The sequence below is a fragment of the Bicyclus anynana genome, chromosome 16 (assembly GCF_947172395.1).
Source record: "Bicyclus anynana chromosome 16, ilBicAnyn1.1, whole genome shotgun sequence".
Lineage (NCBI taxonomy): Eukaryota > Metazoa > Arthropoda > Insecta > Lepidoptera > Nymphalidae > Bicyclus > Bicyclus anynana.
The window spans coordinates 9,897,018-9,922,495 of record NC_069098.1 but is presented as its reverse complement, the minus strand read 5'-3'; the positions used below and the strand labels follow the sequence as shown (position 1 = coordinate 9,922,495).

General features: G+C 35.6%; 1 protein-coding gene and 1 long non-coding RNA gene across 4 annotated transcripts in view; one reads left to right on the top strand and one right to left on the bottom strand.

Moving 5' to 3' along the window:
• Window positions 1-25,478, top strand: part of LOC112048176 (apoptosis-stimulating of p53 protein 1) — a 371,714-nt gene that overhangs the window by 204,308 nt on the left and 141,928 nt on the right. The window contains exons 1-2 of one of the 3 annotated variants that reach the window (XM_024085600.2): window positions 1,759-1,991; window positions 7,743-8,295. The exons of the other annotated variants lie outside the window; for them this stretch is intronic. Coding sequence (XP_023941368.2) covers window positions 7,864-8,295 — 432 coding nt within the window. The 5' untranslated portion in view covers window positions 1,759-1,991; window positions 7,743-7,863. Of the gene's footprint in view, window positions 1-1,758; window positions 1,992-7,742; window positions 8,296-25,478 lie in introns of those variants that run through there. 3 annotated transcript variants of the gene reach the window in all.
• On the bottom strand, window positions 18,431-20,143 carry LOC128198850 (uncharacterized). Its single transcript, XR_008251570.1, has 2 exons — window positions 19,687-20,143; window positions 18,431-18,886 (listed from the first exon to the last, which is right to left on the bottom strand). It is a non-coding gene; the product is annotated as an uncharacterized LOC128198850 (long non-coding RNA).

The following is a 25,478-nucleotide window of genomic DNA, read 5'->3' as shown; positions in this document are numbered from 1 at the left end:
CTAATTTGACACTATTATGACAATATAATGGATAAAGAAAACTATAATAATGTATAAAATCGAATTTAGCAAAACACTTCTAGTGCTGTTAAGTTGTAAGGACATTAACACCGACTGAATAATTTCACCAGTTGATAAGACAGCGTTAATTGTTGTTGTAAAATGTACTTTATGTATATGATATTACGAGTTATAGTTCGTGTTGTAACGCACTTTAGATGATGCTGAGTGCTCAGACAGTTTTGATTTGGTGCAGATGTTTTGGCAAGCCCCCAATCCGTCGGAGATCGAGACAAGGTCGCGGTTACAGAACCATAAAATATAAAATTGTCTACTCTACTGATATGGCATTGATATTCGTTTTTTTTTGTGTCAGTTTTTGCATATTTTTCTTGAGATCTTATACAAGCGGCCGCCCGCGACTTCGTCCGCGTGGAATTTACTTTTCACAAATCCCTCGGGATCCATGGAATTTTTCGGGATAAGAAGTAGCCTATGTGTTAATCCCGAGTAAAATCTATTTCCATTCCAAATTTCAGCCAAATCGATTCAGTATTTGCGGCTTTAAAGAGTAACAAACATCCAAACATAGATACAAACATCCATACAAACTTTTACGTTTATAATATTAGTAAGATTGTACTTTAGTTAATAAATATAACTATACTTACCTATGAAATATAAATAAACCGTAACAAAACTGTATAATGTTGAAATGGATATTTCTGCGAAATTCAAAACAAAATCTGACTTATAAACATTGTTGTATAAGAAGATCGATAACTGCTTTTTAACCAACTTTAATAAAAAGAAGAAAGTTCTAAATTCGATGCGGATGTTTTTTTTTAAATATTACCTCAGAGATTCGTCATTTATGTTAACCAAATTTGGAAATAATTTTTTTGTTTGAAAGAATATACGTACTTCCAGATTGTTCCTATATAATTTTCAAAACATTGGTTCAGTAATTTTGTGTCAAATTCAAAATAACTAAATAAATAAATTAAGTGAACGAAATGGCCCATACTGTAACGTTTACGGTCATTATGTAAGGGCATACGAAAAACAGAAAAATAAATTTATTTTAACCAAAAAATTGAACAGACTTCAAAGATGCATTACTCAAAAAAGCAAAAAATGACATCGTACCTATGTCCTTTCTATGATCGATTTGAAGGAGGTGCCAAGAAACAAGAAACTTCAAGTGCCTATTTGGCACAGCACCGCATTCAAATCAATCGAGTAGGTAACGCAGTCGGTTCCATTTTCTTGTAAAAAAGATTTTTTTAATATCGTCAATATATTAGATACTATACATATAACACCACAATGATTCATATATACAGTCACGAAAATATCATTGCAAAACCACATATTATTATGCGTGGTGCGCTTTTTATTATGTTATTACTATTTTTAGTTTAGTTTGTAACAATAACTTTTTCCAACTACTAAATAGTTAGGAAAACTTATTGTTATCATAGTTTGAACAATAAGTAACTATATCTTTAATTTCTCATAATTAGTTCACATAATATTATTTACGAGTTTATACGAGTAGGTTATACAACAAAATGAGTGCCAAGAAAAGCGATTTCTCTTATAGCATAGACATAAAAAATACATGAATGGCTGAATCAGCGGATGTCAGCGAGCGAAAGAAAATAGGAAATATACGTGAAGTTATTATATGCGAAGAGTATTACGAATATAGATCTTCAGTCGCGCCAGTACTCGCCCGGCGCGTGCGCTGCCGGCAGCGGAATATTAACAAAATCGTGTTAAAAACGTGTATCTGCGTCAAATTAATATTATTAATGACTTACAAACAATCGAAATTGTGCACGATATCGATAAAGTGAAGGAAAACCTTGCAATTGTAATAACAATGATAGATAATAAAACAAAGGATAAGGAACAACGAATGAAATAATAAATTAATTGTTACAAATTAAATACTACCGTATTTTGTGAAATATATACGTAATATTGTAAGTAATCCTTAGTACATGAGATTTTACATTTATAACACGATTTCCGTTATGATTCATGAAAATGCAAATTTATATTCAGAGTGATTTGGCAAATTATTTTATTGAACCATTTGGCAAAATAGATACGGTTTGTGAGTGATAAACTGAACCTTGAATAGAATAAAACATTAACCTTAATTTAACAGCAATTTCTTTAGATACTCATGGGCAATTTAATTTAAAACTACTACAATTAAATGGCATCTTTTGGAACAATTCTTAGAGGAGATATTTTTAACAGGTTATATACCGATACGTCAGTAATTGAAAGTCACGAGTAGTGGATAGCGTTATTGTCCCATGGAAGAGCATGTTTAGTAAACAGTCATTGTTACTGTCATAACATTCTCCGTTCTCGAACAAGACGATTATTATTAGGAATATTACCCGAAACAATTGAACACGTAGGCAGGATTTTCAAAGCAGGTTTTTGTCCAAACATATATAATTATCTGTAAAAATGTCTTTAGTTATCCTTTGAAATATTGTAGTTTTACAATTCTCCGTTTCAGTACTAAGTTATTGTTTCATAGCCTGGACATAATTTTATCTGTCCGACTGTTATTATTTATCTAAAATTTGATTATTATAAGTTTTTGTAAAATTTAAAATAATTGCTATAACTTGCTGTGCTATATGAGTAGCAGACTACTCCTAAATCCAATTTGATATTATAAATAATATAACGATAAATTACTTATACACGTGGATGTACGTTATAAAACTCTGCGTAATAGTTTTAGATATTAGAGTGACAAAGTGATTGATATACACACACAAAACATTAAGAATAGTTATTTTATGGTTCTTCATAATTTTTGATAGTCAAAATATAATTCAACTAGTAGTACCTTATGCCACGGCAACGTTTGGTGTTACAAATGGTATAAGTAAAATCAAAAATTTCGAATCGATGTTTAGAATTTGATCAGTTTTATTGTAAGTATAGATTTAAAGACTTGGTTCATTGGGTAAACCCGGGTGTATGTTTAAAAACGTATTTTCAAATAACTTTGTTGTTTGAAATTTAAAAAATTGATGTTTGTTGCATTCAGTGACCTGGATTATTTCACAAGCGAGAAGTCGACGGATTTAGAGTTTGCGCCAACGAACCAAATTTTTGTTTCTGTTTTTATTTATCGCAAAATCGAATTAACTGTTTGCATAGCGTAATGAATGTTTGAAGTTCCCAACGTATTTTATCTGTGCAAGTATTTTTCTTTTACATTTAAATCAAGAGATCCTTGGTGCTAGATCTTCCTCCTTTTTGCTTTTATTAGATTGTCACTATTGAAGACAAGTTTGCTTAGATAGTTTATGTTTTATAAAGTTTCGTTATTTAGTTTCAATAAAAAATATTTCTTAATGAGATTTATCCGCTGAGTTTGATCTTAATAGGTCTCGTATATTACCGATTGTTGATTGTTTCTTGTGATGTTGAAAAGTGGGTTAATATCTACGGCTGTGAAAAGAAATAGTAATTAAAAACGATTAGAAGATAATAAATTAGTAACAAACGAGAAACCGAATTATTGAAATTGATAGTTTTGAATAGAAATGGTCACTTCCAATAACTTTAAATAGATCGTATTGATTACAGATGGGTCGAGTTACTTAAACTATTAATATTATGTAACAAATATCCTAGCTTATATTTATAGTTTTTTTTTTAAGCCGTGATAGCCCAGTGGATATGACCTCTTCCTCCGATTCCGGAGGGCGTGGGTTCGAATCCGGTCCGGGGCATGCACCTCCAACTTTTCAGTTGTGTGCATTTTAAGAAATTAAATATCACGTGTCTCAAAAACTGTGAAGGAAAACATCGTGAGGAAACCGGCATACCAGAGAATTTTCTTAATTCTCTGGGTGTGACGTCTGCCAATACGTATTGGGCTAGCGTGGTGGACTATTGGCCTAACCCCTCTTATTCTGAGAGGAGACTCGAGCTCAGCAGTGAGCCGAATATGGGTTGAGAATGATGATGATATTTATTTTATTTACCTATTTATAATTATTTATTACACACACGGAATTAACAGGCACGTTTGATAAGCATACATTTACAAAGTGTACAAAGGTGATCTTCTTTCCAGACAACTAAGGAAAAAACCGAGATATATGTATTTAAAAACATGTAGCTGTAATGTGAAAAAATCATAACAAATTTCAAACAGTACCTCAAAAAGGAAAACTCTTGTTTTATAACCCTCTCATAATAACATAGGTACTTTAACAAGTACCAGTATGGAGCCGTAACCAATAATTTTCTCGAGACATCACTCACTAATTCCCAGTGACGTGCCCGTGAGCATCTTAAATAAAGCCGACGCAGACACAACAAGCCGCACTTAAATGTCAAGACTGTAACAAAACCGCTAAGGAATACTGTTCACAGACAATACATTTGATAGTTGAATGAAAGTGTTTTAAGATATCCGCTTCTACACTTTTTTGTGTCATCATCATCTCCTTACCCTTATCCCACTTAAGTGGGGTCGGAAAAATATGTCAATCTTTTCCATTCGTCTCTATTCAACTCATCATCCACTCCTTTTACACACATGTCCTCTTTCACACAATCCAACCATCTCTTCTTTGGCCTTCCTCTACTCTTATGTCCTTCCACTTGCACATTCAACATTTTTCTAGTAATATGACTTTCCTCCCTACGCATTACATGTCCATACCAAGCTAACCTTCTACTCCTCAATTTTTCTGTCACCTTTCTTGTGTATAAATACAAATTATAAATACACATTAGAAAATATTACACTTGCTTAGAATTTGTTTATATTTTTTTCATTATTTTATCTTAACTACTTTGTCAAAACTTCATCTGTTGATATTTTTACAATAAACTGTACCACAAAAATTGAAATAGTTTTAGGGCTCGATCCGCTCGTCCTGACAAATATTATATAACTATTTTATTTCAGGTCGTGTGCTTTATATTATTATATCTATATATATAAAAGAAAGTCGTGTTAGTTACTCCACTTTAACTCAAGAACGGCTGAACCTATTTAGCTGAAAATTGGCAGGGAGGTAGTTTAGAGTCAGGAGAAGGACATAGGATACTTTTTATAAAAAAAGTCGGGTTTTCCTTCCTGACGCTATAACTCCAGAACGCACGAACCGATTTCCACGGTTTTGCATTCGTTGGAAAGGTCTCGGGCTCCGTGAGGTTTATAGCAAAGAAAATTCAGGAAAAATTTCAACGTAGGGTAGGGGTAGGGTAGAGGTAGTTGAAAGTTTACATCGAGTTTCACGCGGACGAAGTCGCGGGCGTCTGCTAGTAATACATAATACATAAAAGCTAATTAGAACATTACATCATTTCAAACACAAAATTTTATGATCATATGAAAAACAAATGTCAAAAGGTAAAAACTTTTAATCGAAGAAAATGTTTTATAGGATTTTCTCTGTGACATCTTCTTTAGAACATTGTTTGTCCTCGAAATCAATGCAATTCATGTTTGAGATATAAGTGATAATAAGTATGTCCTCCTATACTTAATCGACAATAATTAACAAAAGTAAAAAGCCTTTTCAAACCAAACTAAACCCGATACGTGGAATGAACTAATAATAATATGTCTATAAAACCGCATGATTTTCGTAGTCTTCGTTTTGGAGAATGACCGAACACTCAGAAAATAGACAAATTAAAGACACAAAAGTACTTATCTTAGATCGTTTTCCAAGGCAGTTTTAAAGTAAAAATCAATACAATACAATACAATAGCTTTATTATTACTAAAAGTTACATGCTTATTTAATATACTTAATCCAAAAAATTAAATGCGTAAATCCAAATAATTAATGTGATGGAAGTTGCACTAGTATAAACCGTGCCGCAACTTCCATAATCAAGAAAAACATATTCCTGATTATAATATTTGCACTAATTGCTAATTATGTTTGCGTTAAATGATCTTATGAGAGTCTTAAGTGTGTGCTTGCTTATATAGAGTCAATGCACCCGACGCAATATGATGACTTCGCGATCTCCTTAGAACAATATGCCAAAGTTCAATGCAAACAGGAAATGTAGATTCCTCTAATACATCGTGATCCTTCTGCAAATATTAGTACCTACTTAGCATACATAAACAAACATTAAATGTATATTTGCTTACAAATAAATAGATTTCTGATTTTAACGGCCTCCGTGGCGCAGTGGTATGCGCGTTGGCTTTACAAGGCGTAGGTCCTGGGTTCGATCCCCGACTGGGTCGATTGAGGTTTTCTTAATTGGTCCAGGTCTAGCTGGTGGGAGGCTTCGGCTGTGGCTAGTTACCAGCAAAGACGTACCGCCAAGCGATTTAGTGTTCCGGTGCCCTGTAGTAACCGAAAGGTGTGTGGATTTTCATCCTCCTCCTAACAAGTTAGCCCGCTTCCATCTTATTGCATCGTCACTTACCATCAGGTGAGATTGTAGTCAAGGGCTAACTTGTAAAGAATATAAAAAAAATATCTTGCAATCACTAAGTTATAGTCATAGTCATAGTCATATTTTATTCATAAATGAATCAATCATATTTTATTCATAAAATTAATCGTCACAAAATCATTATTATTATACTTAATTATAAATTATCCTTCTCAATAAATTATAAAAATATTTTTAAAATTATTATACATTGTAGTACTAACACTATAAATATACCCAAAGACTTTGATACAAAGTAAGAATGAAATAAAAGAAAGTATGCCTCTTGAAATAAATCAACAGGACAACAATTTCTGTAAGACAGTGAAACTATATTTTACTTTAAAAGTTTTATAATAAAAATTTCACACAGAGCTTTCGTAAAGGTCGCTTTTAACGTATTTTTTTATATAAAATTGTTCTCTCATGTCAGCGTCATGTTTGAAAATGTTTTGACGCGTTAAAACCAGTATCAAAATACGACCCATGTGGTTCAGGACAGGTGCTGAGAAGGATGATAAGGGTCGAGCTCCCAAGCCTCGTCGGGCTAATTACTTATCGTACCCCTACATTTGCTCGTACTTTAGGCTACTACACAAATTATCATGCTTCGGTGCAAATTACAATTATTAGGTAAACGTAGACAATGCTGTTTACACAAACACACTCTTTATTAACTGTAGGTACAAAAAACATTTTTGTAAAACATTGTTCTATGAGCCTGTCATGACTAGACCTTCGACATCGAAGGTCTAGTCATGACGATTGTCACTAAGCTGAAAGTGAGAGGAAACATTTTTTTTAATTTTCCTGAGGGTAGAAAAAAAGGTGTGCGTCTCAGGACGCTCGACAGAAGTAATAACTTAAACCTTCTGCCGTATGCGTGAGAGAAACGTATGCCAAATAGAAAGACGCCTTAACGCGTTACGTTACGTGGTTCATCCTCTCATAAGAAGTTGTCACTTTAACATTTGTTTTCTGTACTTGGATGATTGACAATCTGAACCTTTAATACAGATTACCGTTCAAAGCGAGCATTGTCGAAGCATCACTATTTTCTACAAAAGCTACCTACGGCAGAAGCTTTCTACTGACAAACTTTTTATAAAATGTCGTGCCGAATATTGCTAATATCTATCTATATATGTTTTAAACAATCATGTAAATTTAAAGTACAGTTCGAAATATCGTTGCAAATATGAAAACAAAACCAGATGAACTACAATAAAAATGCGCCGTAAAAGTAATGTGACCATCCACGCTATCGCTTTCAGATTACAGATTGAAATTAAATCCTACCAAACGCCCACACCTCGCCTGTGTTTCATCATTCCCTTTGACACTGTGGACTAACATAAACAGTGTAATTCATCAACAATATTTACATTATTAACAATGGAGTGCGGTCGTATAATAAACGGACTGAGATGGAGTGCTTATTCTTTCGTTTTAACTGACTCTAACACACCTTCTGTGTCTATAGAGGACTGTAGTGAAGGACAAAGTGCAGTGAATAACTATCTTATAACTTACCCGGAAGACGATCAAGATTCTGCTTCTATCAATAAGGAGGGATCCTCAAAACTTAATCGCTACTTAAATCCCGTGCTCTTAGACGAAGTTTTAAAAGGGGAGATAAGTGAGGACGCGGACGTTGAGGAACTAATGAAGAATGAGGCAAAAAAGTTCGAGGATTATAAGTTTTGCGAGGCAGTTAACGACTTCGACATTGAGTTGGAATCTGGTGAGGCGGTCCCTATAGTTTACCTTTCAACAACTCGAGCGGCCAAATTGCAGAGGGCTCTCCGACTATCCGGGCTTAAAAAGGTCAGTTCCATACTCTCAGTTCTCATCTATTTTATATTTAAGATGAGTGGATCCTAATTAGGTCTCTAGATTTTTTACTTATTGCTTGCGTCGTACTTCTTTCTTTATTACATTTTTATTAGGTTAACAGTAATTGGAGCTTAAGATGAAATAATTCGCTCGGTAGTAGTGTATGCTCAAACCAGCTTCTAGATAACCGTGACAGGTTTATTATCAAAATTTAAAAATACAAAGATTTTATTAAAATCTAAATAAATGAATAAATAAAACTAAATAAAAAGAAAATCAAAACCCAAGCTTTTGAGTTATATCAAGATGGCGCCCATATAACAACAATAATATGACAATTGACAGCAAACGTCAAATCGACTACTGCATTGAAATCACCAATCCGCCATTATTACACATATTAGTGTTGCATTTCAAGTAAATTCGTAGATTTGTATAATCAAAAATAGTAATAGACGCATACGGGGTCCATATTCATGAGCTGGTTCTTGCAACGCGCCACGATCCACACTACTTCGGGCATACTCCGACGTTATATCACGTGAGTTTTAGCCGTGTTTCATAAAAAATAATATATCGATAGTGTATACTCGTAATATTGTATAGGATTAAGTAATTTCAAAATAGAATTGATATTATGTAGTCCAGTACTGATGAAACCATCACAGTTTGCAATTATTTGGTTCAGTAACTTCGATTCTGGCTTAAGAGATTATCCTCAGGCAGTAATTTACCTATTATCATAAACAATCTTTAAGTTCCATGTCGTAAATATCAACCTGTGTTTATGGTTAAATTGGGTGGATATTTTATTGCTAAAGTAATTGGATTTTTCGCTGCAGACCATTTATCCTTATATAGTTATTTATTTAGAAATTTTTTTTTGTTATTCCTCTTTTTTTTCAATGTACCGGTAAAAATATATCTCTAAGGTATAATTAAAGCGTTAAAAATAAAACTTTCAATTTGTATTGTATTTCTAAAGTCAAGTTTCTTTCTAATGAAACTGTAATAATAACAGAGAAATCAATATTTATTAGCATCGAATTATTTCCTTTTAATTATTTCTATCCTAGAAAACAAAATCGAAAACCCTATTTTCATTTTATAAACTAAAAACTGAAATAACGTTGGTACAAAGCTCTTACAAAGATAATTTTCTAAAAGGAAGTATATTTATTGTTGATGAAAAATTTAAAACTATTATATAAAAATTAATTTATTATGTAAGTAGGTACTCGTAAAAATATATATAATTTTATGTTTAAATGTGCAGCGCATAATATTATAAACTTTGTGATCACCAAGTTTATATAAACTCGTATCGTGGATAAGTTCATTATCATCGCAAAGTTCGTCGAGCAAAGTTACAATAACTACTTACTCGTCAGAGTTAGTAGTTATTGTAACTTTTATTAAGCACAGCGCCAACTACGCGGATAGTTTAACAGAGTAGCGTTGTTTTAGATGTAATAAGTACACGTACTTTCAAAGGATTTGCTCAGTCCATTATTCTGTCACTACGGTCATATCTTTTTTTTTTATCCAAACAGGCTCGCGATTGACCATGATCTAACCTGATGGTAAGTGTAGTACAGTCTAAGATGGGACATGCTTGCCTAGAAGGTGCCAATTCACTCTTGTTTTGAAGATACCCAAGTTATAAGATTCAGAAAACACAGACTTGGGAAGGGTATACCAAACCTTAGCCGTGCGTGTAAGAAAAGAAGACGCAAAGCCTTTTGTACGGGTCCTAGGGACATCTACAACATAGGAATGAAAACCCACCCGATGTCTTGCGGTGCGATGGTAAAAAGGCAAAGGTGAAGGGAATCTTTTACAAACAAGGTTTTTATTTTATTATAATAATACGGTAAGCAAAAATAAGGTTATATTCTCGTCTCATAATCATATTGTGTAGATACACAATATGAGTTTGAAATGCAAACTCTCGTGATTTTGTTCGTATGAAAAACCTAGCCATTTCACTAACGGCCCCCGTGATATCGTCTGTGTGAAGCTTGGTTATTGCCATGGATATTTCCGGTATAAAAGTAGCCAATAACCTTTTCGTCCTCCATTGAAATTCCCATTAAAATCGATTCAGCCGTTCCAGAGACCCGGCCAAACAGAAAAATATTTTAAGAAAAGTTCGTTTCTGTTTTGGTAATGTATAAATAACTATGCCTTTGAGAAAACGCAGTTACGTTGAAATCATAGACAGACACTTCAATTGATATTGATGAAAAAAATTAAAACGATAGATAAATAGATAACATAACATTAGATTGTCGAAAATCATAATAAAGCGTTTAGGACAAAATGACACTGAAAAAACATGACTGAAACTTCATATTACAGTCGTATAAAATGGCACTGAATCCTCACTGCGTCGGGGTTTACTTTGCAATATTCATTTTTATTCTGGACGCGTGCATCTACAATAGATTGAGAGCCTGTCGCTACTAGACCTCCGTTATTTTATAAAAGCTAAAAGTTCGTCAGCATTCGCTTCTATCATAAGTAGTATTGTGTTAATTATTTTTATTACATTTATATTAATTAATGAAATTATATTATCCTCAGTTGTATTGATTTCATGACACCTTCTAAAAACACTACTAAACTTTAAGACTTTTATAATAAAGAGTTAACGTAGCTAAAAGCGTCTGACAACTAAGAACATGATTTTTGTGGTAGAAATACCTAATTAAAAAAAAACTTTTAACTTCACATCCCCGCAAGGGCGTAGAAAAACAGTCCCGGGGTAAAATCCTCATTCCTGTGAACGCCTGCCGTTAATAAGATCAGGGTCGTTAAGTTGACTGGTAAGCCGAAGAGGGCAGATTGTAAAGATCACCTAGCCCGGACGAGACTCGCTAGTGGGAAAAGCCTCATAGTAAGATGGGATATAGTAGCTCCCAGCAGGGCTAGCACGGGCAAGGGAGAAATTTATCCACGGGGAGAGGATAAAACGTTTATCCCCCACACTCGTTTTATCCACTCACCGCGCATGGGCACGCCGGTGGATATAATATCCCCGGTGGATAAACGGAGGGAAAGACTTGTCAACCCATTTGTATATCTATACTAATATTATAAAGAGGTAAAGTTTGTAAGTTTGTAAGTTTGTAAGTTTGTAACAATTTTTTGAAATGGGGTAATCTTCGGAACTACTGGACCGATTTTAAAAATTCTTTCACCAGTAGAATGCTACGTTATCGGGGAGTGCTATAGGCTATATTTTATATTTCTATCATATATAACTACTGAGATATCGCGGGTTTTCTCTTACAGGTCAGACCGAAAAACTTACTTATTCGCATGCGCTGCCTCAACCATTGCGTATAACTGAAATAAATGTATGGAGGCTTTTTGAACCTTTAAAAGTTCTACAAAAAAGTCCGCGACACCATATATCTATCTTTTATATTTTAGCAGCTATAGTACCTTTAGTACTTTAATAAATTACTTAAATTTTAAACTAAAGTTTACGTCATTATTTACACAACTAAACTTAAATCCTTATCAAAATAAATGATTTAATAATCACAAGGATATTGTATAGATAAGATTTGCCCTTTACAGTATGTTAATTAGTTATATAGTTTCGGAGATAATACAAAATTTCTGAAAGTCGCAGATATGCCCTTATATGACGCCCCGCGGTTTCAATTACGTGGTTCCCGTTCCCGTATGAATATGAGGACCAAACATAGCCTATGACACTCGCAAATAATGTAGCTTTCTATTGGTAAAAGAATTTTCCAAATCGGTCCAGTAGATCCAGAGATTACCCCCGACAACCACACAAACTTTTCCTTTTTATAGTATTTGCATAGAAGTCGCTTGGGAAATTAGTCTTTTGGTCATTGCACCACGCACAAAAGGCTGGACCAATTTTGCTGAGGGTAGGGATAGGATAGAGGTAGGGAAGGGGTAGGATAGAGATAGGGTAGGGGTAATTTAGGGAAAGTGTAGGGTAGGGTAGGGTAGGGTACGGATAAGGTAGGGGTAGTGTAGGGTAGGGGCAAGGTAGAGGTAGGGGAAGGATATGGAACGTATAGGGTAGGGGAGGAGTAGGATAGGGGTAGGGTAGGGTAGGGGTATGGTACGGGTAGGGTAGGGTTAGGGTAGGGATAAGGTAGGGGTAGGGAAGGGTTAGGGTTAGCGGTAGGGTAGGGGTAGATTAGGGGTAGGGTAGGATAGGGTATGGATAGGTTACGGGTAGGGTTAGGGTAGGGTAAGGTGGGGGGAGGGAAGGGTTAGCGTTAGCGGTAGGGTAGGAGTAAGGTAGGGGTAGGGTAGGGTAGGGTAGGGTTGGGTAGGTTTACGAGCAGGGTAAGGTAGAGGTAGAGAAGTTTACATCAATTTTTACGCGGACGAAGTCGCGGGCGTCCGCTAGTATCTTATAAATTGGCATTAGGTATATTAATAGTCCGAAATAAACGTAAATTTGATAATATTTGGTTATTTTGTGCATATTATTTATCTGTTTTTTTCTGTTGGCATTGTTTTGTTTGGTGATTGTTTTTTGCGGTGGTTTGTAGTAGGTATCTATAGTATCTATCATACTAGCGGACCCGGTCAAGCTTCGTTTTGACATAAGTGCACTTATTCTCTATCCCTACCCTACCCTTCTTTACCTCTACCCCTACCCTACCCCTGCCCTACCCCTACCCTACCCCTACCCTACCCCTGCCCTACCACTACCCTACCCCTACCCCTGCCCTACCCTACCCCTACCCTACCCCACCCCTACCCGCCCCTACCCCGCCCCTACCCCACCTATACTTAGTCAGTGGATATAATGGGTGGATAAAAATTTTATCCCTTGCCCATGCTAGCCCGGCAGGAGTCTCTAGGAGACGTATCGTGTCTCGTGGGAGGACTTCTATCAGTAGAATGACGCAATACCTCTAGTATGTGATGAGTTCTGCGAGTCCGCTTGGAGAAAGAGTTTCTTCGCGAGCGGACCGATGAATTTGTCAAGGCTCCTTGAAACCTGCTACACTCCAAAACCACCAGTCCAAACTGCGTAGATGCCTGTCGATCTTATCTATGGTAGGAGCATGAAGTGACAAACTTTCAGCTTTTAAAAAATAACGATAGTCTAGCCATCGCAGGCTTTTAGTCCTCAAGCATTGTTCCCGTCGATGCTAGTTCTGCCGCGACCTACAAAGCTAAATGACAGTTGAAATTGATATTTCCTGGAGAAAACTAGACTATTGGGAAATATCACTGTTCTATTTTAAATCTTATATCTGGCTCGTCTGTTAGGACATATATTCTGTTTCCATATATGACATCTAGTCTGTTTCCATATATGACATATGAAAATACATATAAATAAAAAGGCAAAATTGTTTGATCGCGCTAATATCTGGCGCTACTGGTCGGATTTCAAAGCTCTTTATGCATTTGACAGATTAATCAATACTTATGGAAAGTCATAGGCTATTAGAATTTAGTATAAGGAACTTTCGCAGTGAAATTAGTCTGATAATATATTGTTACCCCAATCATCATTATCACGAGTGACACTGATCTACTTATGATAATTTAGTGTATATGACCTTTGCTTTCAAATCGGAGAGCGTAGGTTCGAATTCGGTCCGAGGAATGCACCTCCAACTTTTCAGTTGTGTGCATTTTAAGAAATTGAATATGACGTGTCTCTCTGGTGAAGGAAAAACATCGTGAGAAAACCTGCATACCTGAAAATTATCTTAATTTTCTACATGTGTGAAGTCTGCCAATCCGCATTGGGCCAGCGTGGTGGACTATAAGTTTAACCCCTCTTATTCTAAAAGGAAACTCATGCTAAACAGTGAGCTGAATATAACCCATATTCAGCTCACTGTTTAGCATGAGTCTCCTTTTAGATCAATGTTAGAGACTATTGTGGCGAGCCTACTCCAAATCCCCTTTCCTATAAAGGACTGACCCTGAGAGGGTTATTAAAAATAGGCAGATGATGATGACATGGCTAAATTGACTCTCAAGCGAGGGTAGGTGTCACTTGTCAATCTCTATTATAAACGTTTTAGTATTGACTACGCTCAAAAGTTTGTACTCTCTAGATCCAAAGGGAACGAGCAATTTTCAAACGTTTTGCCGTTGGCTATTTTCTAATATGCATCTGCAGAGAGAATATAAATTGACTAGTTTTAGTAGTTTGGGTTAAGCTTTGACATTTTTTTAGTATGAATAATGTGTCACAAAATACCGTGACTATATACTAAACATAAATTAATTTAAAATTTTGTCATTTTATACCCTCCAGGTATGCAGGTTTCCTCACGATGTTTTTCCTTTATCGTTTAAGACACGTGATGTTTAATTTTATAAAATTCACATAACTGTACCTGAGAATTTTCTTAATTCTCTAGGTGCCAATCTGCATTGGGTCAGCGTGGTGGACTATCAGTAACTCCTGTCATTCATAGAGGAGACTCGTGCTTAACTCGAACTCGTGAGCTGAACATGAACAGTTAATGATGATGATGATGATACCCTAGCCTAGAGAATCACAATCACAAAATGCTCTATTATTTGCTACCATCATTTCATTTCATTTCAATTTGTAAAATACTAATAAAAGCTTTATTCCACTCTTAAATCTTGCATGATAAGAAGTTTCCTGCAAGCGCTACGGGCTGACTTTGTTTGTAGTGATCATAAAACTAAAAGTACGACACTTTTCCATGATAATGTGAAAACTGAGACGATTCAATTCTCATTATACTCTGTTACCTGCAGCAGGGAAATGACAGTAACTTCCTGTATCACGGATGAGTTAGCCTCTGCAAAAATATTTAAACTATCAACCGTATGCGGATGTTATAATGTCTATTTTTGTTTAATAACTGCATTCATTCATATAAACAGTAGTTGCATTGACGAGTATACAGCGTTATATTGTGCATTCACATTGCACCTTTTGTTAATGTATTAAAGCCTATTTTAGTTTATCAGAGTTGTTTATTGCATTGTATAATGGCGTAGGTTCAACAGCTGTGGCATAAATATTAGTAACGTAACAATAAAGTGTTACATTACAACGTGTTACGTTACACGTAATACCTTATGTTTCCGCATTTTTTTTGTTGTTTGTATCATTATCGTCGAGTATATGCCGTTATATTAAAGATCTACTCTATTTAATACAAGATTTTCAGATAAATTTCCCGTTTTGTTTTACAACTCTTACTTTTTTTTTTTTTTTTTTTATTCTTTACAAGTTAGTCCTTTACTACAATCTCACCTGATGGTAAGTGATGATGTAATCTAAGATGGTAGCGGGCTAACTTGTTAGGAGGAGGATGAAAATCCACACTCCTTTCGGTTTCTACACGACATCGTACCGGAACGCTAAATCGCTTGGCGGTACGTCTTTGTCGGTAGGGTGGTAACTAGCCACGGCCGAAGCCTCCCATTAACTACAACGATATTTTTTTATCAAATACATCTCAATTAAAGAAAATTACACTTTAAGAACTATTTTCGACTTATTATACGACTACAAACACCGTGACACGAGATTTTTATGTATTATTAGATTTTCTATGCATACACATTGTAGATTCAACATATCCTGAAAATGCCCTGTTTATGAAATATAGCATATATATTTATATTATGATTTTTTTATGGGATATATAGGTGGCATCGCCGTCTATATTTACAGGTATTTCTTAAAATGTTAAAATTGAAATCTTAAAATGTTCAATATTTCAATTGCTCGTAATGAACTTTCGCTATTTAACACCCGCTTTCATGTTTTTGAGTCATCGTTATATATCTGGCTATTAACTGATTCAAGGGGGTCAAATAATTCTAACTTATTTTCTACCCTTTCATTATTGAACTTCCCATTTTATTAGGGAAGCATCCCTCGAATATTTTAAGGAATATCTCATGAGATTTAATGCAAATATACCTACAAAATATAATATTTAGAAACGAATTTCACATAAAGTTCAATTTGTTTTGCAAGACTTGAATCGTCACCTCGTAAGCTAGCAGTGGAATATTTCATTTGGGAATCTGTATCCCTGAATATTTTAGCTATTTCCCAGCGCCATATGTTACATAGCTACTAAATATTACACACGTATCTCCGTCCATATCAAACCAGACTGCCGAGATCTAAAATGGTCTCGTTAGTGCATTGCAAATAAAATACACAAGCGAAATGGAGCTAAAATGGTCTGGTTGAGTCGCCCTTCCGTCCCACTCTATATTAGTACTTCGTTCCTATTTTAGTCACGGATAAAATATCACCACGATAAATGTTCCCACTGGAACAAATTATAATTTAATTTTACATACAATATATAATAATATACATAAGTATTTTCGTTATGTGTGCCAAAAAATCAATATTCAATAAGATAATTGTGGAAAAAAATACATTTTATAAAAAAATCTATAAATCGGGTTTTTAAAATGTGTGTGATGAGATTACTTAACCTATTTTCTTTTTGTTTAAAGCTCTTTTTACTTGAAATGTTACAGTGGTCCCAGAAAAATTGGTATTTCTTCTCTCTCATATATTCCAGTAAAAACTACTCGTATGTAGGTACATCGATTTTGGAATTACGGACCAATTTGTGTGCCCGCCAACCCGCACAAGCTCGATAACCCTCACTGGAGCTGCGTGATGGGTCTAAGCTCTATATCCCCTCATCTATAAGGAGGGAGGCCTAACCCTGTAGTGTGCCGTTAAAATAGGCTGATAATGATGCAAATGATTTTGATGAATATTAATTTTATTTTACAAATTTTGAAAAACCCCCGAACATAATGAAATTATTAATTAAATTAAAAGCGAATAATTAAATTCTTCAAAAAATCGATCAATTCTTTTGGTCGAGAGATTTAATTAATCGCTTTCATTTGAGACCCCCACTCGAGAATATTTAACACATTCTGTTAGTCTTCCCCACTTTCAACCCCCAGAACTTTTACCCTGGAATTCATAGTCGTGAAGTGAACAATCCCCCACAAACCAATATTCAGTATTCACCCAGGGGCTGACTATTGAATCATCCTTCATTGCATTTCATAAACAAACTACTGGAGAGCCCCTAGGTGACTGGAGTTTCAAGCAAATGTTGTCTATGATTTTACATTAGATCTTTGAAAATTCTGTGACACAACCACAGAGAGACGTATTTTGTTCATTCTTTGACATTTTACAAAATAATTGAGTTTCTAATATTTTCATTTACTTTTTGTTTTTATTTATCGTAGTAAAATTTAATTCGTTCAAGTGTACAATAGATCAATTTTATCAAAAAGTTTCTTTCTCACGAGAAGGAGTTGTTAGAAAAATATTGAAGTTATGTGGACGAACATGATCATATACAAAATTATCAGCCGATGGACGTCCACTGCTGGACATAGCCGTCTTGCATGGACTTTCAAACACAACGGTCTCGAGCCGCCAGCGTCCAGCGGCTCCCTGCCACCCGCTTGATGCCCTCGGTCCACCTAGCGGGGGTTCGACCAACACTGCGATTTCATCGGCTCTTCAAACTATGTGGCCTACCCATTGCCACTTCAGCTTCACGACTCGCTGTGCTACCTATGTCAGTGACTTTGGTTTGTCTGCGGATCTCCTCATTTGTGATACGATCACGCAGAGAAATCCCAAGCATACTATTTACTATATAAGTAGTTTGATATTTCATACTTTTGTAATGTGGATGTGGAAATCCTACTTGAAATAAAAAAAATATTGTAAGAGGAAATTTGTTTATTTTACTCAAAACCACCTATAATTACCTGAAATAATTACAAGTAGGTACTATTATGCTGTATTTTCTTACAATTTATAGTAAGTGCAGTAAATAAATATAAGTGTAGCTTATCCTTAGGAATAGGTATATAATAGGTAGTGGTAAAATTGCATTACACAAAGCTTTAGATCACATAATATTATATATTTAGGAGGTAGGCTTGGCCTGGTAATGGGCTGATAATAATGAACCACACAGTACTTATTGCAATTCTAAAATCAAACCTATATCCTTTTGATACAAAGTTTAATTAATAACAACAATAAATACATAATTTACATATAACTTATTGTTATTATTGTATATTTTTATAGGGCCAGACTTAAATGAAAAATGCAGAAGTAAACATTTAATAATTATCTTTATTAAAGATGTTAATCAATAAATTTTTATTTTCCATCATTCATTCAATTAAGATTTGTATATATTTTCTATTGTTATGGACTTCAGAGTGAGTGACCACCTTACAATACACTGCACTCACTCCTACTACTTCGATATTAAATGCTGCTGACTTTTCAAGGTATGAGGGTCTTCCAATTACTGTGATCTGAAAACTCAGATTTTCAAGGACCAAAGTATTCTCAGTATTCTTGGTAAAACAGTATTCTCAGAGCTCATCACTGCTATTCCCTGCCATGATAGCCGGTTTCTTTAAATCTGTGTATAGGGTCCTCCGGGGTTGTTTATATGTAAACCTATGCGTGACATCAATACAGCTTGACTTTTGTCATTTCTGTTATTTCATAGAATGCTTGATGGACTGCACCTACAGTCTGAAAATAAACATTATGTTAGTTACATTTATATAGGTTATATATTTCCTAAATCAAAACTAGATAGGTATACCTAACATTTATATAGGTTAGATTACAAACATACAAACTAATTAAATTCTTCATCATGAGTATGTTAAGCATGAGTCTCCTCTCAGAATGAGAGGGATAAGGTCCACCACGCTGGCCCAATGTGAATTGGCAGACTTCACACATGTAGAGACAATGTTTGTCCTTCACCGTATGAGACATGTAATATACATTTAAATTCATAAAATGCACATAACTGAAATTATTTGGAGGTGCATGTTTCAGACAGCATTTGAACCTACACCCTCCAAATAGAAGGCAGAGGTCATATCTACTGGGCTATATGGATTTTGACCTACTTCTAATTTATCTATACTAATATTATAAACAGGAAAAATTTGTTTGTTTGTTTTGAATAGGATCTGTAACTACTGAACTGATTTGAAAGACTATCACTGTTGGAAACCTACACCATCATAATCAAAGGCAGAGGTCATACCCACTGGGCTAATTGGTTTTATATCTACTCCTAATTTATCTTTACTAATAATAGAAACAGGAAAGATTTGTTTGTTTGTATGTTTTAAATAGGCTCTGGAACTACTGAACCAATTTAAAAAATTCTTTCACTGTTGGGAAGCTACACTATCCCCGAACTCTATAGGCTATATTTTATCCCCATATTCTTACGGAAATGGGAACCACACAGGGTGAAACCGCGCGGCGTCTTCATGAACAAAAAGTTATTGATAATGAACAAAGGTACGTACCTGATAACATCCCGTTTCATAGAATCGAAGTGCTGCTAGAATGTATAATGCTAGCGGTATTGGTATTCCTCTCTTGGTCTTCTGTGTTCATTCTTCATCAAACAGAGGCATATTATGCCTAATATGAGAATCTTTCGTACATTCCATATCGTCATAGTATTATACTGGGTTTACGCAATTGCGAATATATATCTTGGGCACTGATATAACTCGCTGTTTATAACTTCACTTATAACAATCCGAACGTCCACTTTCTAATAAATAAATCACGAATAACAACAAAAAAAATGCCAGGGGATGGTTTGGCTGACAAATATCGGTAATTCAGCAGTCAGCCGCCAGCTCCTGTCAAATGAGGGGTTTCTTTTGTCTATGAAACGCGTAGGGGTTGAATTCGACACATAGCGGCTGAATAATCCCCTTAGGGGCCCCCTACTACGACTATGAATTCCACCGTTAAACGGCTCAACTGATTTTTATCAAACATAAAAACACTCGTCAAGTCACCTTTCATATAAAAAGAAATACTAAATTGATATCGCTTCATCCGTTCGGCAGCTATGGTACCACAGGCAGACAGATACGTCAAACTTATAACATCCCTCTTTTTGCGTCGGGGCTTAAAAATAAACCAATTTTATTAGTTGTAGTAAAAACTTTTCATATCTACCTAGGTTAATTTTAAGAAAATTGCGGACTAACAAACCAACGGTAGTTTACAGAACCACCTTTCTTTACGTCACTTAAAAAGGATCATTAAAATAAAACCACAATCGAAAGAAAAGATACCACGTTCAATACTCCTATACGAAAAAAAGATACATTCAACTTGAGAACCTATCTGAAATTGCCCAATAAAATTTTATTAATACTTTGAAAAGATACGAGTGTATTTGTTTGTGTGGTAAATCTATTCATGCTAAATAGAACGGACGAAGTGATTGAGACTTGGCGCAAAAGAAACTCTTCTGAGAATTACCTTTGAAGATTCGATGATAAAAAGAAACGAGTTCTGTTACATTACGCAAATAAATTGTTATGGTTAGAATCTTTGTCTAATTACGCTCTTATAAATCTTTTAACATGATTGCTCTTCGTACCCTACAATCTCTTATACGTCATCAACCCATATTCGGCTCACTGCTGAGCTCGAGTCTCCTCTCACAATGAGAGGGGTTAGGCCAATAGTCCACCACGCTGGCCCAATGCGGATTGGCAGACTTCACACACGCAGAGAATTAAGATAATTCTCTGGTATGCAGGTTTCCTCACGATGTTTTCCTTCACCGATTGAGACACGTGATATTTAATTTCTTAAAATGCACACAACTGAAAAGTTGGAGGTGCATGCCCCGACCGGATTCGAACCCACACCCTCCGGAATCAGAGGCAGAGGTCATATCCACTGGGCTATCACGGCTCTCTTATCTCTTATAATCATCTTATAATCATCATTATTAACAGACGATGGACGTCCACTGATAGACATAAGCCTCTTGCATAGACTTCCAAACAAAACGGTCTCGAGCCGCCAGCATCCGGCGGCTCCATGCAACCCGCTTTATGTCTTCGGTCCTCCTAGTAAGGGGTCGCCATTCCAGCACCTTGGCACCCCAACGTCCATCGCCTCTTCGAACTATATCATCATCATCATCATCATATACAGCCGATGGTCGTCCACTGCTGGACATAGGCCTCTTGCATGGACTTCCAAACAAAACGGTCTCGATCTGCCAGCATCCAGCGGCTCCCTGCAACCCGCTTGATGTCCTCAGTTCACCTAGTCATACAGTATATTGAATAGTAACGCAGTTACTTTGCAGAAGTTTATTATGAACAGTGATTAAATAATTTATTTTATCATTTTCCGCGATAACCAAGGAAACCAAGTGACAAGTTTACCTAACGGACGAAAAATCCCTTTTGTTCGTTTCACTTCGAAACCTGAGCTAGGAAATTATGATTTCCACGGTTTTTTGGGTTTCGTATTTTTTTTTTGTATTACAGCTTCAATGGAATCTTCGTTCGTGAAAAAATCTGGTAGTTGTAACACAAAGACTTTCGAAGAATTTATTTAGCTAATTAAATAATTTTGATTTTTCAAATTGTTTTTTTCTTAATAAAAATAAATATTTTTCTTAATTCTCTGCGTGTGTGAAGTCTGCCAATCCGCATTGGGCTAGCGTGGTGGACTAAGACCTAACCCCTCTCATTATGAGAGGAGACTCGAGCTCAGTAGTGAGCCGAATATGGGTTGATAACGAGATTGTTTTTATTTTTTGTTGCTTTTGAGATTAGCTACCTACGTAGTTAAAAGTCTATAATAAAAATAATATCTACTCATAATACATAACTTACTTTATTAATATAACTTTGAGAATGTTAGTCGTAAAACTAGCAAGTCCTCGTAAACTTTGAATTTAGTCTCCAGGTATAAATTTCAAGAGATAACAGCCTAGTTAGATGGCTTCCAAGTTGCGGAAACAAGTTATTGTAAGATTCTGTAACAACTTTGATAGTATTAGTTAGTGTTATCCAATACGTTTACAATAACTTTGATAACTTTCTTCTTAATAATCCTCTTCCTAACCAGTACTAGGGCAGCAGCATGTTAATGAATGTTTTTATCAAACCATCTTTTTATCTTTTGTGTTAAATAGTGTGGCTGTATTTATTATCCCGCCAATCCGCATTGTAGCAGCGTCGTGAGTCTAAGCTACATATCCCGTCTCCTATAAGGAAGGAGGCCTGTAATAGGCCATTAAAACAGGCTGATAATTTGGTGGATATTTATTAGCAAAGTGCACAAAGGTAAACCTTATTCTAATAGAGATTTGTACTAGTTTTCATAGAAATCAATATTAAAATATAGTTTGGATCAGAAATTTATAGATAAAAAGTAGCCATCCAAGTAGTAGCGGCTTTAAAGAATAACAAACATCCATACAAACTTTCGCGTTCGGATTACAATACCTACTTTTAGAGAAACCTTTTTACTACTTTTCCAGCAATTTTGGATTCGATCTATATATTATTATATGTATATGTATAATATGAGGTATTACGTATATAAAAAAATTATCATGGTCCAAACAATATAAAAAGAAACTAGCGAAAACCAAAAAAAGAGGAATAAAAATGCACTTTTATTAATGTCTATTTCATAGAAAAAATTTGGTAATGGAGTCTCTATTTTTTCTCTATTGAATACTCTACTGATGATACAGATTTTCTCCAATGGCTTACTGAAGCATCTGTTTATACATAATCCATCAATGACACGGGAAAATTCGCAGTCTTTGGGGCCATCTCGCCAAATGTGAATGAGCTGCCGTAAATTGTGATAAAGTGGCTCGATAGGACGGGTTTACCTTTTTTTTGACACTATTATCTTATAATGTTGGTTAGTTTGTTGTGGGATACAATGTTTTTGACCTCTGGCGGCTTAAACAATGTGCAATAGCTTAAGCATTTTATATAAAGTACTAACAGACGCTCCGCGGTTTCAACCGCGTATTTCTTTTAACTGTAGAAACACGGGGATAAAATATAGCCTATGACACTCACAAATAACGTGGCTTTCCAGTGGTTAAAGAATTTTCAATATCGTTTCAGTAGATCCAGAGATATCCTCATAAAATCACAAAAAACAAACTCACTAACTTTACCTCTTTATAATAATAGCAAAGATAATCTGGTCCATGACCAGGGATTACGAAGGTCTAGAGTGATTTTTAGAAATTTGTAATTTTTTTTTGATTGTGTAAATGCCGTAGGCTGCTTAATGGAGCCCTGATCGTGGGCTGGTCGCGATGTGCATGACGGCTTGGCTTGAAGCAAAAATCGCGACCACAAGATTACTTTTACCAGGCGTCATACCGGCAGTGCTGGATGCATGTAGGACTGTAGGTATACTATGCTAACCACCCATGGTTTTTATTTTTGCAATATAGGCCAGCGCTTGACTACAATTAAGCCTGATGGTAAGCATTAATGCGGTCTAAGTTGGAGCGCGCTTACCTAGAAGATGCCTATTCACTCTAGCTTTGAAGGTGTCCAAATTATGTGTCAGGAAACACAAACGCCGGAAGGGCATTCCAAATTTTTGCTGTACGAATTAGAAATGTAGATGCAAATCTTTTCGTACGAGTTGCCTGGACATCCACAAAATATGGATGCCACCGTTTGCGACGTCTTGCTGTTCTGTGGTAGAAAGGAGAAGGTGGGAAGGATGCTAACCACCCACGGCGGACCTCGGGTGGTTAGCATAGTACATCGACATGCAAAGTTGGCTTTAAAGCTGTATGCAATGGTAACCACTAAATATTATTCGCCTTTTCCGTCAATATTGTTAACTCGAAAGTAAGTCTGTCTGTTTCACGTCTAAACGATTATATCCCAGAAAAATCCCTTTCTGCAGGAAAAAAAGAAATTCATGCGAACGAAGTCGCGAGCGTCAGGATTGTCGTTAATATGAAAATAAGAATTTCGCCACAGATGAGATCGCTGTCATGAACTAATTTGTCAAAGAATAAAAAAAAATGAATATAAGCCAGGATAAATTATTTTACCTAATAATTATTGTTGATCCCAAAAAAATTCTGAAGGCCAATTTATCAAGCTGTCAGAGCTTTCAGTCCTGAAATTACAAGTATGCTAATAAATTACCTCCTAATTTACCGTCCTTGCGGTATTAACTAAATTTTTCTATTTTCTTACCTGCTAATTTCATATAGCATTTATATTTATGTAATGTGTTTTTTTGAACGGTAAAGGAAAACATCACAAGGAAACCTGCGTACCTTTTATGTGTGTGACAATAGCCTATCCGCATTGGGCCAGCGTGATGGGCTATTAGGTCTTACACCTCTGATTCGAGACTCGTGCTCAAAAGTAAGCCGGGTATGGGTAATGATGATGGTGATGATTATGCATAGCCTGAGGTTATGAGGTAAAAAAAATTGCCACCATGATGTTGGTTTGATAATGAAGTCAAAATATGGTCATGGGATCTCTTAAACTGAGTAGGGTACAAGTTCTGGTGATTATATCAACAACATCATCATCATCATCATCATCATTCGTCATCATTATTAGATGATATACTTCTATTGCTGAACATGGCCTCTTGAAAGGACTGCCAAACACCACGCTCTTGAACCACCAGCATCCAGCGGCTCTGAAGTCCGCTTGATCTTGTCGGTCCACCTAGTGGGAGGTCGACCAACACTGCGCTTTCTAGTACGCGGCATTCCAGCGCGTTAGATACCTAACGTTGGTAGAACTTTCGTTGGTAGCTTTCGAACTATACATCGCCTCTTGTCACGTCAGCTTTGTGAGTTATTATGTCGATAATTTTGGTTCTAACGCAGATGTACTTTAAGCATAGCTCGCTCCATAGTCTTCTGAATGAATCTGCTTTCCTAAGAGGGCCTATGTTAGCGACCAACTTTGTCTGTTGTCTTCTTACATATTATATTCTCTATTCTCTATTGCGCACTGACGGCTTATATCCCCTCTGATTGGGAATCCATCATGTAAAGAACTCAGCCTCTAGAGATCTCTTTGTATAAAAAGCAACTTTTAGAAAGTACTAGCAGACTACCCGCGGTTTCACCCACGTATTTTCCGTTACTGTGGGAATACGGGGATATAATATGACATGCTCATGACACTCACAAATAACGTGGCTTTCCAGTGGTAAAAGAATTTTCAAGACCAACTTTGTCTGTGGTCTTCTTACATATTATATTCTCTATTGTCTGTGGCGCACTGTCGGCTTATATTCTCTA